Source organism: Excalfactoria chinensis, chromosome 7, assembly GCF_039878825.1.
Source record: "Excalfactoria chinensis isolate bCotChi1 chromosome 7, bCotChi1.hap2, whole genome shotgun sequence".
NCBI lineage: Eukaryota > Metazoa > Chordata > Aves > Galliformes > Phasianidae > Excalfactoria > Excalfactoria chinensis.
The window spans coordinates 34,469,604-34,484,306 of record NC_092831.1 but is presented as its reverse complement, the minus strand read 5'-3'; the positions used below and the strand labels follow the sequence as shown (position 1 = coordinate 34,484,306).

General features: G+C 40.1%; 1 protein-coding gene across 8 annotated transcripts in view; it reads left to right on the top strand.

The window, feature by feature from the left end:
* Positions 1–13,751, top strand: part of PCNT (pericentrin) — an 87,987-nt gene extending 74,236 nt beyond the window's left edge. For 7 of the 8 annotated variants that reach the window (XM_072341699.1, XM_072341698.1, XM_072341701.1 and 4 more), the window contains 7 exons: positions 297–399; positions 3,579–3,743; positions 6,505–6,743; positions 8,091–8,179; positions 9,290–9,443; positions 11,489–11,607; positions 13,344–13,751. In XM_072341699.1, coding sequence (XP_072197800.1) covers positions 297–399; positions 3,579–3,743; positions 6,505–6,743; positions 8,091–8,179; positions 9,290–9,443; positions 11,489–11,607; positions 13,344–13,387 — 913 coding nt within the window. In that variant the 3' untranslated portion in view covers positions 13,388–13,751. The remainder of the gene's footprint in view (positions 1–296; positions 400–3,578; positions 3,744–6,504; positions 6,744–8,090; positions 8,180–9,289; positions 9,444–11,488; positions 11,608–13,343) is intronic. The other variant, XM_072341705.1, reaches the window with a different exon arrangement.
* Positions 13,752–14,703: the final 952 nt, after the last annotated feature.

The following is a 14,703-nucleotide window of genomic DNA, read 5'->3' as shown; positions in this document are numbered from 1 at the left end:
TTTTTGTTTCTATGGCAGCAAAGTAAAATACCAGTAAAATTTTGCTGCAGCCTGAATTTGCGTGGTAGAATTTCAGACTGGTAGAAAATACAGATTTCTGAATAAGGTTTTGTTCTGCACTATTTAGAAATTCCACTATTTAATAAAAATTACTGATTTATTGTGTTGTTTGATAGGTAGTAAATGAGGACAGCATCAAAACTTAAGATATTTCAGCGGGGAGGAAGAATGTGTGCTAACTATAATACGAGATTACTAAAAATCAACCATACTGACAAAGTGTTTCTTTTTAACAGAACGGTTAGTGACTGGTATGTATCAAATGATGAAGCTGTAGCATCTTTACTGCAGACATTAAAGGAACTGAAATCAGATTTATTGTCTCCTCCTGCATCTCAGGTGAGGAAAATGGCATATATTTGTTCATTATCTGGAGCTTATTCAGTGTTCTTTGGGTTCTGGTACACATCTAAGTTGTGGCAGTGTTGGGGGTGTTTGTGTTGTAGGGTTTTGTTTTAATGTTTTAAGAAATCTGTTTTTTCTGCCTTGATGGTAGAAAAAAAGACAGGAACTCTTATACTCACACCATCTTTATGCCAACATATTTAGCATACATTTTTCTATGTATGTTTCTTTCTCTGTTGCTGAGTCTACTTCCAAAGGAATTCTTTTCCTAGATGTGTAATAAGTATGTAACACGTCTGAGGATATCAAACTGTGGAAAGAGTTGTTTCCTTTTCTGAATATGTCCAGGCACAGTTATTTTTCAGCAAACTGCCAAACATTTTTCAAAAAGCACAACAGTCATTTGTCATTTCATGAGGGAAGTTTTGTCTCGTAGCTGCAGTATTACAGGTATTTTTACACACCTTAGTAATCATTGAAAGCTGAACTCAGTAGTATTGTTAGACAACACATAAAAGATAAAGCTCTTACATTTAATATTATTCACCAGATAACTTTGCGCTATCATATATGTCTTTCTGTAGTTAAGAAACCTTCAAACACATTGTAGCCCTTCTGGCCTTCGATTAAGCAGATTTAACAAGAGTTTTGGCTCTATTAGATTCATCTTCCCTCTGTTCTCTCACTGCTTGACCTACAAATTTGCATGAGATCCTTAGGAAAAAGAACCTTTGAGAAAGAGTTGTGACTGTTAAGAGGCTTTTGTAGCTTCTGTTGTTTTCACATATTCCATAATATAAGCATGATCTATGAAAACATGGCAAGGCGTGGTGCAAGCTCTCCCTGTGTCTTACCGCTTACAAAAGACAATAAACAGTTTCCTTCTGTCATCTGTGTAACCACTTTGGTGGTTGCCAAGTAGATCATCTCCAGTCCTGAGGGAAGAGGGTTGTAACCTCTCACAGGTAGGCATTTTTGAAGTTATTTCAGCTATTTTCCTTTCAGAAAACTAAGAGTCTGTGGGGAAGCTGAGCTTCCTTATGACTCAATTTGTCAGATTTAGTAGAGCTCTCTCTGGATCTGGGCTATTTGTCTGACTCAGCTTACTACAAGTTACCGCTCAACTGGAAAAGGAAAAAAATTGTTCAGGTTCATTAGGTCTTCTGCTTTAGAAACTCTACTGCAAATGCTTTTTCAATGGTCCTAGCTTTTCCACAATCAGCTTCTTTAGTTACAAGCTTCTGACAAGACACCAGCTAACGTCAAGGTGAATAAGCAGTTGCTCCTGTTGTTAGATTACTTAGATCCTGGAGAAAGCTGCTATAATGACCACAGTGAGACATAAGGTCTCTATTCTTAATGATAAGAAGTTTTTAGAGGAGCAGTCTAAAGACATGCTATCATTTAGCTTAGAGTACAAACGCACCTTGATATCTCTTTTCTGTGGGTGAATGTCCCTCTTCTCTGCCCCCTTTTCAGGTTATTCTCTAGAACTGCCTCTTGATTCAGGTGCTTCTCTGCATTTCTCATTCTGTCAAGTGTGCTTAACCACATGCTCTAGAAACTTTGGGGTTCTGATAAATAACTACTAGAGAAATTAGCAAAACATTGTAGAATAGAAGAGACCAAAACAAGCTGAAGGTAATCATGTGTCAACTGATGTAGTAGAAATCAAGCACGTAGGTGCATATCAGGTAGGATTCCTCAGACAATGTGTGTTACTGCCTTTGAATTCAGCTTTTGTAGCTTTAGGACTGCAAAAGGCCGGGGAGGGAAGGACCGTACTCCTTACTGGGATGGTCTCTGGAGAGACCAGCGCTGCTTCCCTCCAGTTCAGTATAAGATGTGGGCTTTTATTTGTACTAACTTTTATAATAGTTACCTGAAGTGTTTTTTGTATTGTGTCCTTTTTTCTGTCCTTGTTCTATAGATGCTATTTTTCCTCATCTAACTGACCATAGTGACGTAAATTCCATGCCAGTGCTTTAGTTTATCCAACTTTAGTATAGAAGACTGAATTTGTATAGGCCATGTCTGAATTAGATGGTAAGCATGGGACAAGGATTTAACCTGGAAAGAAGGAAATACCTAATTTTAAAATGGTACAGAAAATTGTGTTACATTCTTGGCATTTTGGTGTTTTGCTTTGTTTTAAGCTATTTTTCTATGTGCTGGGAAGTAAAAAGCCTTTGGTTTCTGCAATTGTAAAGGAAGTTGCAAAGTCAGAAAGGAGGGAGGTGAATTATGTGCTGCAAAGGTACAGACAGCATGGAAACCCATTTTTTGTTTTAACCATAGCAGGGATCATTTTCTTTGATAGATCTGTTGTTGGGGAATAGGGACCTTGGAAGTCAGTCACAGAACTGACAGAATAAATTAGCACTACCAGCAGCAATTCTTCATCTTGAGAAAAAGCTTCAGCATGAACCATGTAGCGGGGCTGGTAATACATGGTACATACCGATCATAATTGACTTAAGAGTTTTGTTGAAATTTTGTTGCTGTGCATGTTGCAGATACTGAAAATATATCTCTTTAATGGCTCTCTTGTATTACTCTTCGTTATACAAGATGTTTTGCTTGTGAAATTGTGTTCTTCATGGAAGACAAATATAAACGTTGAAAATTACTGTACTGAAATATTCTTAAGAAATAACTCTTGAAAAAGTTCAGACTCCTAGTAAGGCTGTACTAAAATGAGCTACAAGAAGAAATTGTGGTCAGCTGTGTGTACTGGCTGTATAGATTTGATCTACTGTATAGATTTGATTTCAAAGGACAAAATGCTAACCATCTCAAAAACATCTTTCCTCTTGGTTCTGACCTGCTGCATAATACATTGATGTAACTGTTGACATTTAAATTAATATAAAGAGGGTTATGAAGGGAGAACTTCTGTAAAAACTGAATCTGGAGTTGTTAGTCTCCTGGAAGAGATGATTTACCACAAAACTAAATATTCTCATAGTTGAATGCTGTTTTCTTAGAGGTTACATCTGTGTATGCTTTACAAGGTGCTTCAGTGCATGTATGTAAACAAACACATTTGTATGTCAGTTTCTCTGCTGCTTCTGGATATGGAAGCAAGCCAGATAATTTGACTTGAGATGTTTGGCTGTGGAAGGAATGTTCAGGAACTACCATGGCTCACTCACTTATGGTTTCTTTTTTAGATCAGATCTACAGATGATACCAACCCTGTTCAAGAACTGGAAAGAGCTGCTTGGCAGCAAGAAAGAAGCATTCTGCAGAATGCATTGAAACAAGCAGAATCTGAACTGGCTAAAGCAACTGCTGAAATTGAAAACAAACCAACAGTGGAAGCATTCAATCCTAAGGTAAAATGATAGTGATGCTTAGCAAACAGCTGTCTGGAGCTGCAGGAGCAGGCAGTGTTAGAGGCATTAGCGCATCATTTAAACTAGATGTGTCCAGCCCATGGATGACATGTGGCTGTGAAGAACGCATTATGTGGTCCCACAAGACTGTACACATTTAGCATATGATGCGACTTTTCATTATAATTTTAATGCATTGATTGCATGTAACTTGAGTGTTGACTGCGTGGAAGACAATGGAATGCTGTGGAGGGGGGGAATGCAGAGCAGGTCTCTCTCCATCTCTTGTGGTCGCTATGCACTCAGTCTGATAAAAATCTGCGTGTGTTACATATGACATGCTTGTGCCACTTGATGAGTAAAATGCAGTTACTGCCAATAATAATACCTGATAATAAGAGTCAGTTCCTTGGCCTGCATCAAAAGATGGGTGGGAGGCCAGCAGGGTAAGGGAGGTGATTGTTTCCCTCCTGATTTGTCCTTGTGAGGCCCCACCTGCAGTACTGTGATGAGGTGTGGGGATCCCCAGTGCAGGCAGGATGTGGAGCTGTTGGAGTGGGTACAGAGGAAGGCCACAAAGATGATCAGAGGTCTGAAGCCCCCCTCCTATGAAGAAAGATGGAGAGAGCTGGGGTTGTTTAACTTGAAGAAGAGAATGCTCTGGGGAGACCTCATTATGGCCTTCCAATACTTTAAAGGGAACTTATAAGCAAGAAGTGGATAACATTTTACATGGTCTAGTACTGATAGGACAAAGGGGAATGGCTTTAAACACGGGAGATACAGGTTAGATGTTTGGAAGAAAGTTTTTACTGAGAGGATGGTAAGGTGCTGGAACAAGTTACCCAGGGAAGTTATGGGTGGCCCCACTCCTGAAAATGTTCAAGGCCAGTTTGGATGGGGATGATGGACAGTGTAATGTAGTAGTTGACAAACCTGCCCATGGAAATGCAGGTTGGAGCTCAAAGGTCCCTTCCAGCCTCTAAGCCATTCTATGAAAGCAAAGGTGGCTGAGTGAGGTTAAAATGCTAAGAGCATTTTAGCATTTGCAAATTGAAACCAAATCCTGTGAATGGCCTGAACTACATGACCTTGCTTTCTGTTTTCATAAAGGAATTTGAGAATAAATTTCAGTATTTCAGAGAAAAACCTTTTCTTTTCTTTTCTTTTTTTTTTTTTTTTAATATTTGCAACTCCTTTTTCAATCTACAAAAATACATTTTCAAATTGAATGTATAGTGTTGCAATCAGACATTCAACTCAAAGGAACATCTGATTGTGTCTCTTTACTAAACTTTACAAGACTTATCAGAGAAAAATACCCCTCATTTTACAATCAAGCCTTAGTCACTTTTTGGCAGTACGTACATTTGTGAACAACTGTTTTCAAGAATGAAGCACAGAATATAATCTCATCAAAAGTCTCTGACAAGGACCTTGAGAACTCAGTAAGAATTGCAACCACTTCTACTGAACTTCTACTCTGTTAGTTTTACAAAAACATGATCAAACATCCCAGTAGTTTTGTTCTGGTTGCCCTTTTTTTGTTTGTTTTAATAAAAAATGTAAAAGCATAAAAAGTTTTATTGCTTATATTTGTTAACTATATTATATATATTTTATATGCATCCCGTGACTATTTCTCTTCACTCACTATGGCCCAGGCAAGCCAAAAGGTTGGATGTCCATCATTTAAACCTTTGGCACTTTGTTTGCTTTTGGTACCTTGCATGATGTACAGATCTACTGTGAGAACAATTACCAGCTGTTACCAAGATGATAAGAACCCTGGATTGTTCTGTTTTTTAGTATTGTTTTTGATCATTGCTAGAGTGATTATTTTACTTGAATTCTCAACTCAGCCTACATTCTCTTTATTATGAATACAATAAAAACTTGCTGTTAAAGGGAAGCCAGTTCCTGGGTATAGAATCCATAGAAACATTTTGTTTAAAAAGACCTTCAAAATCACCATCAGTATGACCCACAGAGTCCATCGCTAAACCACATTCCTCGGTGCCACTTCCATATATCTCCTACTTGCCTCCAGGGATGGAGACTCCATTTCCCTGGGCAGTCCATCCAACACTTTACCACTCTCTCTGTGAAGGATTTCTTCCTGATGTCCAATCCAAACCTCCTCTGGCACAACTGGACCATCTCCTCATGTCCTATAACTTGTCACTTGAGAAAGAAGGTTGATCCCCCTCCTCCCTATGACCTCCTTTCAGATCTCCTCCCAGCCTCCTCTGGACTAAGCTACCCCAATTTTCTCAGTTGCTCCTCATGTGCCTTGGTTCCTCTATTCTTCTCACTAGCTGCATCGCTCTTCTGTTCACAGTGATTGACTTTACAGATAAATGTAAATGAAAAACACTCTTTTCCTGTATGTCCCTCATCAGAAAAGATCCTTTATAACTTTCTTGGTGTTAAACAGATACTTGCACCAAGAATCATCTATTTCATCTATTTTTTTTATCTGTTTTTTACTTTTAAATGTGAAGATTATTCAGATAAGCACGGAATTATCAAACAAATTTATTTTTTTTTTCCTTAGTTTTAAATTTTTCCGACAGATTTGTTTGTAATCAAGTCAGATAGTCAGGTAGCCACCTCAGCATGCTTCCTGGTTAATATTTATTTAACGCAATTGCTATAATTACAGATTAAAAGGGTTAGAATCTCCTTGCTGAAAAATGAAGTCAACTTTTCTAGGATTGCTATAGCTAAATTTTCATAGCTTTAAATTTTTTTCTTCCAGCTACAGAGATTATATAGGAAGTACCTAAGAGCAGAGAGCTTTAGAAAGGCTCTGGTTTATCAGAAGAAATACCTCTTGCTGCTTCTTGGTGGATTTCAAGACTGTGAACAAGCAACTCTCTCTCTAATAGCACGCATGGGAATCTACCCCTCGCCTGCAGACCTGCAACTTTCTGCCTCCCGCTCCCGCCCCTTTACCAAGTTCAGATGCGCAGTCAGGGCGGTCATTGCTGTGTCAAGGTAAAAGCAAAACGCTTTCTTGGGCGTAGATAAAATGGGTAGTTGGTATGGCTTATCCTACCTGAATATTAAGCAGAAACTTTCTCCAGAGCATGACTTGTTAGCTCTAAGTTTGGCCAAATTGCTGTTCAGAATCAGGGCTAAGTAGAATTTGTACCAAAACAGAGATTTTTAAAAGCTGATTTGCACATCACTGCACAACAATTACAGGCTGATTCTTTCATTTTCCCCCTTATCTATTTGGGACATGCTGGGTAGCCTCTTGTATTGTTATGGTACTAACCCATCAGTGATGATTTTCTTCTCCCGAGCTCAGTAGCCTGTATTTCACTGAGCATGACTCCATCACACACCATTATTTACTATGGGGTGGATTTTGATATCTGTGCTTAGGACAATACACTATCCTGTAATGTCTTTTGAACCCACATATTGGGGGGGGGGGGGGGGGGGGAAGAAGTTTTAAATGTAATTTAAAGGTAGTTACTTCTGAGCAATCTCCTTGTTTACTTACAACTGTTACAATAAAGTTTAAGACTGTCTGGACTGCTGTCTTTGAAGTGTATGCTATAATGGTAGCAGTATGAAGGTATAGAGACCTCCGAAGTAACCCTTTGAGGCACCACAACTCCCTGGAATTTAGGGCTGGAGTGGAGGAGTAGTGCCAAAACTGGTGAACATTGCCAACTCAAAACAACTGCATCCTAAGTCTGTAAAGAGGATGTCGTGGTTAAGTTCCAGTGCCTGTTCCTTTTTTGCTGTCCCAGTGAGCCATTTTGAGGGAGTGGTTACTGGATTTTTATATTCTTTTTCTTTTTTTTTCCTCCTATGTACATAAGGTTACATGGTTATGTGTTCTCAGAATCTGTTTCTTGTTGTTTAGAAACTGGGGAAAACAAACAAGACTGAGTTAAAAGCAAACAATAATAAAAAGAAAGAAAAGGTTAATGTAAACAACCTGTTGTCACCTCAGTTCCTTAAGATTAGGTGGTCTCAGCACTGCAGAGAACTGGCAGGTGAAACAGTTATCATTGGGAAGATGCTGGCAGTTGCTGTGCACTGCACACTGCTGGCTCTGCTGGCAGCAACAGTGTGTTTAGCATTCTGCTATAGCCTGTAGCTTATGTAGAGCTTCTTGTCAACTGTTGGCTTGCTAGACATCAAATGAAATGTTATTTAATGTAAACCAAGTGTAAATCATGTAAATCCCTTCTCTATTCCTACAAGAATTGTTACTTAACTGAATAATCAATTTAATATGCTTTGTGCCTACAGAAGGTTTAACATAAAAACTCGGTGTATTTTTTCTTGTTATTAATGATTGTACAAATTTATTCTGTTACCAAGGCTGAAGTTTTTGGTGAGGAAGTGGAACAAACTGAACAGGAAAAATGTCCAGGCTGAAACCATTTCTCAAAATACAGGAAATAATACAGGTAAGCTTTTGGTCAGGTACATTTTTTAAGTGATAATTCAACAGTGTTTCATTAGACAGCCAAAATATCATCATAAAACAGACAAAAAAAAGCAAAATATTTGTTGGCACAAATGTATTTGTCTGTTTCCTTGTCTTGGTTATGAGTTTCAAATGGCACTGTAAGAAGTTAAAACTGAAAACTTTATTGCATTGGTCACTTTACAACAGCATCAAACTCGTCCTCTTCTCTCTCGCAACTGCTCAAGTTGTAAAGCAGTCCTGTGTTCATTAAACTTATCTGATCATTTCTCATACTTCTTAAAGCTACCTGTAATGGAAATAAATGCCACAAGTTATTAATAAGACAAAGACAAATGCTACTGTAACAGTATTAAGATACATGCAGTATAAAAAATAAATCGTAGAAGGGCTGTGCTTCCTGTGATGAAAAGCAGTTCTAAATGGTTCCACAGGTTCAGAAGAGACTCAGAATCTGATGACAGATTTTCCCTGAATTTTAAGTGCTATGGATCGTAATCTAATAGAGTTCAGTGAGGGCTGTGATCCTTTTTTACCTGTGAATGTGTCAGTAAGAACTTGAACAAACATCTTCATGTGGTACCCCATATTGTGCAACTATCCTAGTATGCGTAATGTTCCAGCTGTGGCTTTTCAACACCAAACTACAATCAGATGTAACAATATGTTTTTCATTACCTGGTATATGAACACATAACATCATTTTCAGTATTTTAGTCTGGGAATACTTACTTTTTAAAAACACAATAATAAATTTCCTATCTTCTACTTGTGGTGTGGTTCCCCTGAAACCTTAATACGGAATGGCATCTGTCAGGCTCCCGGAAGAGGAAATAAAATCATTGTTAGTGATTGAAAAGAGGACTTATCTGAAGGAGTATTTGTTAGTAAGGATAACGAAACAACAGACAATCCTCCTTTTTCTTCCACTTGTCTCACAACCAACTAAAATACATGCATTTGTAATATACATTTTAAACCAAAGCCAAATACATACTGCTGCAATTCTTGTGGGGTTTTTTAATTGGTTAAATGGCTGCTGTAAGTGGTTTTTAGTGAACACGTTTCAACTGTTTCATATTTAACACAGCCTCTAGTGCCAGAACAGAAGCTCTGAAACAGCAGCAGCTCCCAGCTGTTCATGTAAGCTCTCCCCCGACGCGGGACACTGGCCTGTGCCACAGAACCAGCTCTGCAAGATCTGTGAGCTGCTCCTCCAAATCCTCTCATCGGTCACACAGCAGGTCAGTCTGCAGTCTGGCTGGTGTGTCATCACCTCATCAGACAGACTTTGCTAAAAAAGAAATGGCTTCTTGGAGGAAGTACTGGAACAAGAAGTCTGGGTCTGGTAAATGTTTCCTTTTTTTCAGGTTGCTACAGAAGAGAATGTCTCTTTTGCTGCGGGAGTGTTTGATGTTCTTGCGTGGAGGACGCTCATTGGTGTTCTCTAGTTTAGTCTGGATATGAGAAAGCTCTTCTGATGATGTTATCTTTTAGTCTTCTTTGAAGGGTAGTTCTTGCTGGTTTTGCCTGCTAAATTGGAGATAGATTCTGAAGTGTTCAGAAAGTAGATTCCTCCTCCTGCAGAAGTGGCTCTTCTTCCATATGGCAGCATTGCATTAATGTTAGCTGCCTTCAGGCTTGCTGCCACAGACTGGGAGGTGGAAACTTGCACTGTGTATGTTTTTCTGCATATTACAGCCCATTCTGCACTGAATTACAACCCCAGCTGATTATTGCTGGGTTGGAAGTCCCTGGTGGCATTCTGCACAGCAGCGTTAAGAAAATACCTCAGCTGCAAGCTCAGTGCTGGACTTGGAAGAATGTAGTCTTCAGCCATCATTGACTTTCCCAGTCTCAGGCTCCCCAAGCATGTGAAGTAACTTAGAGTATTGCAGAGTCAGGTTATTCCTCTTCTGTGGCTTCTTCCATATGGTGCTGTTTTATAGTAGTTGATGTGCAGTCTCATCAGCTTGGACAATGTTTTTTAGTTGTTTCTTCATTAAGAAAACAGTATTGCAGTTGAACCCAGCAGGCAGGTAAGGACCACACGACTGCTTGGTCGCTCCCCTTTGGGGGGGGTAGGGAAATTGGAAAAGAAAAAAAAAAAACAGATGTTTATATATTGAGACGTAATCGGGTTATCTAGATTTACCCGTGATAGAGGCTGCTGCCCCTAGAAGAAGGGAAATGAACAAAAACAATGGCAGCAATCTAAGGAAAGAACTTATTTTACTAAATACGAATAATATTGGAATACAAGGTGACACAATATGATACAATATAACTACAACTACTAAATCAAACAAGGCAGATAAAAAGAAAGAGAGAAAAAAGAGTCCTTGAGAACCGGGGGCCTACTGCAATCTCTAGGCGACAGGCTGGAACGTTGCTGATAGAGCGAGACGGCAGGGATGGAGCACTCCAAAGCGTTTTTTCTGTTTTGCATAGAATTTAGGAAACAAACTGGAGAATTGGAGACCTGCAAGCATTTCCCATGAGCCTGAATTCCTATTCCATCCTAGCCCTCTCACACAGCTTGTGAGGATCTGATGGACAGAAACACAGGCAGCTTACCTACTGAGATATCAGCTGTATTGTATGGAACAGGGAAAATAATCATAGTAGGTCGTTTTTACTCTGTGTGACTGGGTTAGTGATAGCTAAAATCAAATGTGGATCTGAGAAGCATTTCCTGGCAAAGATGAAGAGAAGGAAGGGATTTATGGGTATTGCATTCCTTCATCCAAAAATAAAGGGAAAACCTCTCAGCTCTGGGGTAGCAGTATGTTTACATAGAATGTCCCCACAAAAGTATGTTTCTATTATTAGTTTTCTAAACTAATCACGTAGAATAAAGCAATACACATGCTGGAATGTTGCAGCATGCGATTTTATTTGAGCTTTCTCAGCCTTGTCCTTCCAAGTTGTCATGGTTTTGTAATTTAAGCTGCTATGCACTTGGGTGCAGCATGCTCATCTCCATAGAAGTGGGTTTATCCAGCCATTTGCATTTGCCTCTGAGTGCAGCTTTCTTGGAGGAACTTTTGGTTGCTTATCAGGAGAGTGAGACGCATAGGTACTCCAGCTGTTACCAAGACATCCTTTCTTTTGGCTGTTCCCTGAACAAAGCTGCCTAGTGTATTTTTTTTTTTTACTCTGCGTGGAAATTGGTGGTGGTGTTTGTTGATATTTGAGTTTGCTTTGCACTGAATTACTGTCTGTATGAGTATAAATTAGAGTGTGGCATGAGGGGGAAAAAACCCACAACTTTGTTTTCTTTTTTAAGATTGCCTCCATCCACTTCAGAAAAGTCACCTGTGCCTACTCAGGATCCTGAACGATCACTTACAGAATACATCCACCGCCTGGAGATTATCCAGCAAAGACTAGGAGGGATGCAGCCAGGTAAGAGAAGCCCTGCTGCACTCAGAGCTGTGAGCTTTTTTCCCTCCTGTTATCAAGTCTAAATAAGAAAGTTCTGGAGTTTAAATGAAACATACAGAGATAACTTGCTTTAAATTCAGTCACTGTAATGTCATTGTAATAGCTGAGTATGGCCTCCTCTGCAGCACGAACTACTCTACTTCCTTCATTTATCACTTCCTGTTGTTCTGTAGCAGACAAAAAATTAAAATACCAAGAAAATCCAAAGGAAACAACCATATTTTTCTCAGGCTAAAAAACACATTAGGCTGGGATTCCTCCTCCTGGGCTCTAGTGAGCCCTACACAGTGGAGGGGCCTCCTGGCAGCTATTCCTCTGGGGTCTTTGGAACATCTTCCCCAAAACTTATGTTGTTACTGAGTTTTCTGGTCTGAGCTTTTGTGGGTCATCAAGTCCGGTCACGCCATGGATGTTTTTGTCCAACTGTTTTCCCTTTGACTGCTACTGCTGGTTCTTTCCCTATGTTCTGGCTGCTTATCCCCACAATCAGATGTTTTGTTTCCAAAGAATACTTGTGGGTCACTGCAGTCATTGATCTCTAGGCTGTGTGAGATGTGTGGCTTTATGTTGGTTGAGCTGAGGTGAGGGAGAAAAGAACACACTTGACTGAACCTGCAGACCTCTGTGACAGTCACTGATGCTCTTACTGCCACTTCTTTGGTCTCTGTCATCAGCAAATAGATCATCTCTATGGAGACGTTTGTGGGAGTCACTGACCCAACAGTGGTATCAGTAATACTTAGTACTGATCTCTGCATTTGGAAACGGCTTCAAAGCTAACTTCTGAGGCAAATCCTTAAGATTATACGGTCCTAACACAGCCTTAGAGTTAACTTGACAACTTAAACTTGAAAACCACGCGTGTTTCTCTAGAAAGGAAGATTTTGGCTCTGTCAGAGTTGATAGGAGCACAGTACAGCTGGACAGCAGCTCTGGGGAAAATCCAAGACATTGTTTTTCTGTCTCCCTGACTTCACCAATTACGTTTTTGTTTTTTTTTGCTTGTTTTTTCTTTTTAAGGTTAAAAAGGTTTTAAAAAAATAAGAAAAAAAAATAAGGTGAACTTTGTTTACAAATCCTAGTCTCATATCCTTAAAGTCAGCAGCTGAGGTAACACTTCCATGAGGAAACTTAATTCTTGGCAGCATTTTCCCTGTAAACCTTAACATCATGACTTGTGGTTTTGGCAGCTGTAGATAATCAGATGTCAGACTAAAACCTGAGGTATTTCACAGCATGCAGTATTTTGCACTAAGTGTGGAGCTCTGAACTGGGGTACAGTGTGTACTGCTTTTGGAACGTTCACATTACCAGAATGATGCTGTAGGGAGCTGCAGCACCACACAGTGACCTTCAGAACAGAGCTCTGAGTAGCGTGAGTTCCTGACTGCTGGACTTTACAGCACCCCACGGATACAGCAGCTTGTACAGCAGCAGAGTGCACACTGGAGCATCACAAGAGCAGTCAGTTGAAGGAAGCAGTGCATTGCTCTCTGTGTACTCTTCTCATTGAGCATTGGTCTTAATATGTGAATGTTTGCTTTGGCGGGGCTGTAAGCTTTCAGGTTCCTAGGTGCTCATAATTCCTTTCAGTGTAGCTCATGTGAGGTACATTGAGGAAATAACATGCTGCTAACTGCGCTGTTTAGCATAACACAAGCACTTTTCTCATATTCATTTGTTTTATTTAAATTCAGGACAAGTTCCAGGCCCGCCTTGCCAGAGAAACATGAAAAAGTGATCAGAATGCTTCCGAAATCTCTGCTGCGAAACCGCCAAGTTATTGCTTCCTTCTGAGTTACTCCCTGGTGAATGGAGGCACTTTTCTCCTCTGCAGCTAAATAAAGGGCAGTGCTTTTGCATCACATTTTTATGACTTTTTATTCTATTTTAGTACTATAAGAGGAAAGTACTTTTCACCAAGAGCAATGTTTTACATTCTCATGCAGAATTACTAGTATGTTAACAGCTCAAGTGTGCCTGTGTCACTGTACTGTCAATTGCAAAGAGTCTGTTTGGTGTTTATTTTTCTATAGTGTATAGCTGGATTCCTTGTTAAAAAAAGAAGTTATTAAAATCACATTTTATTAGTGAGCTCTTACAGCATATAGTCATTTGTTTTCACCATACTGTTTCTTTGTTGGGGCTTTTCTGATTGTCTGGGTTCTAGTATTTCTTCAAGGCTGTTAACAAACAGCAGCTAAAAACTCTCCCAAATCATCCTTAAGACCTGTTGCCTTCTGGGATTTCAAGGTTTGCTTTTTTGGCTTTGCAGTAAATGGGACTTATTTCCCTCAGTCTTCCTCATCATGTTCCATTTCGGTATCAAGCCACTCCTTGGATTCTTCTTTGACTGACCTTGATCTGATAGAATTGGAAAAAGAAAGAAAAAAAGCTGACTTTTCATGCAATTACTGATCTTGTTTATATCCCTGAAATCAACAGCTGTGGTGACACTCCTACGTGGAAGCTCTGGCACTGTGCTCAGCAGGACTTTCCCTGGAAACCTGAACACATTTGACATTCCTAGAGAACATCAGTCTTACTGAATTCACGCCAGGAGCTTCTGTGCCTCGTGGAGGTGTGGCTTTGGAGCTCTGGTGCCAGCCCTTGGAAGATGTATTCTTGCCCAGAGTGCTGGTGCTGGGCAAGGAGGCGGGCTGACCTTGGCTCCTTAGCACATGCTTCTGGCTGTGTCAAAGGGAGCCTGCCGTGAGAAAGTGCTGTCCCTGACAAAGCAGTGTGTTTTTGTTGTTCACTGGTTGGAGCACCTAGTGCTGCATTCTGGGGTTATGGGAACACAGAATTCTGCAGTTCAGGCTCACACCTACAGCTCTGAGAGGCAAAGCTGCCCTTGGGCAACGTGGCTTGCTGATGGGTGCCATTCTGCATTTGGGTGCTGTATCCCACAGCTCTGCCATGGGCAAAGCCTTCAGGTGCTTCCCTTGTCCCTGCAGGCCTGCTCCAGAGGCACCTGTGCGTGGACAACAAACAATACCTGATTTGGTATGAAAGCCTGAGAGAGTAAGGTGGCTTGTGCGAAGTTCAAACCCTGTG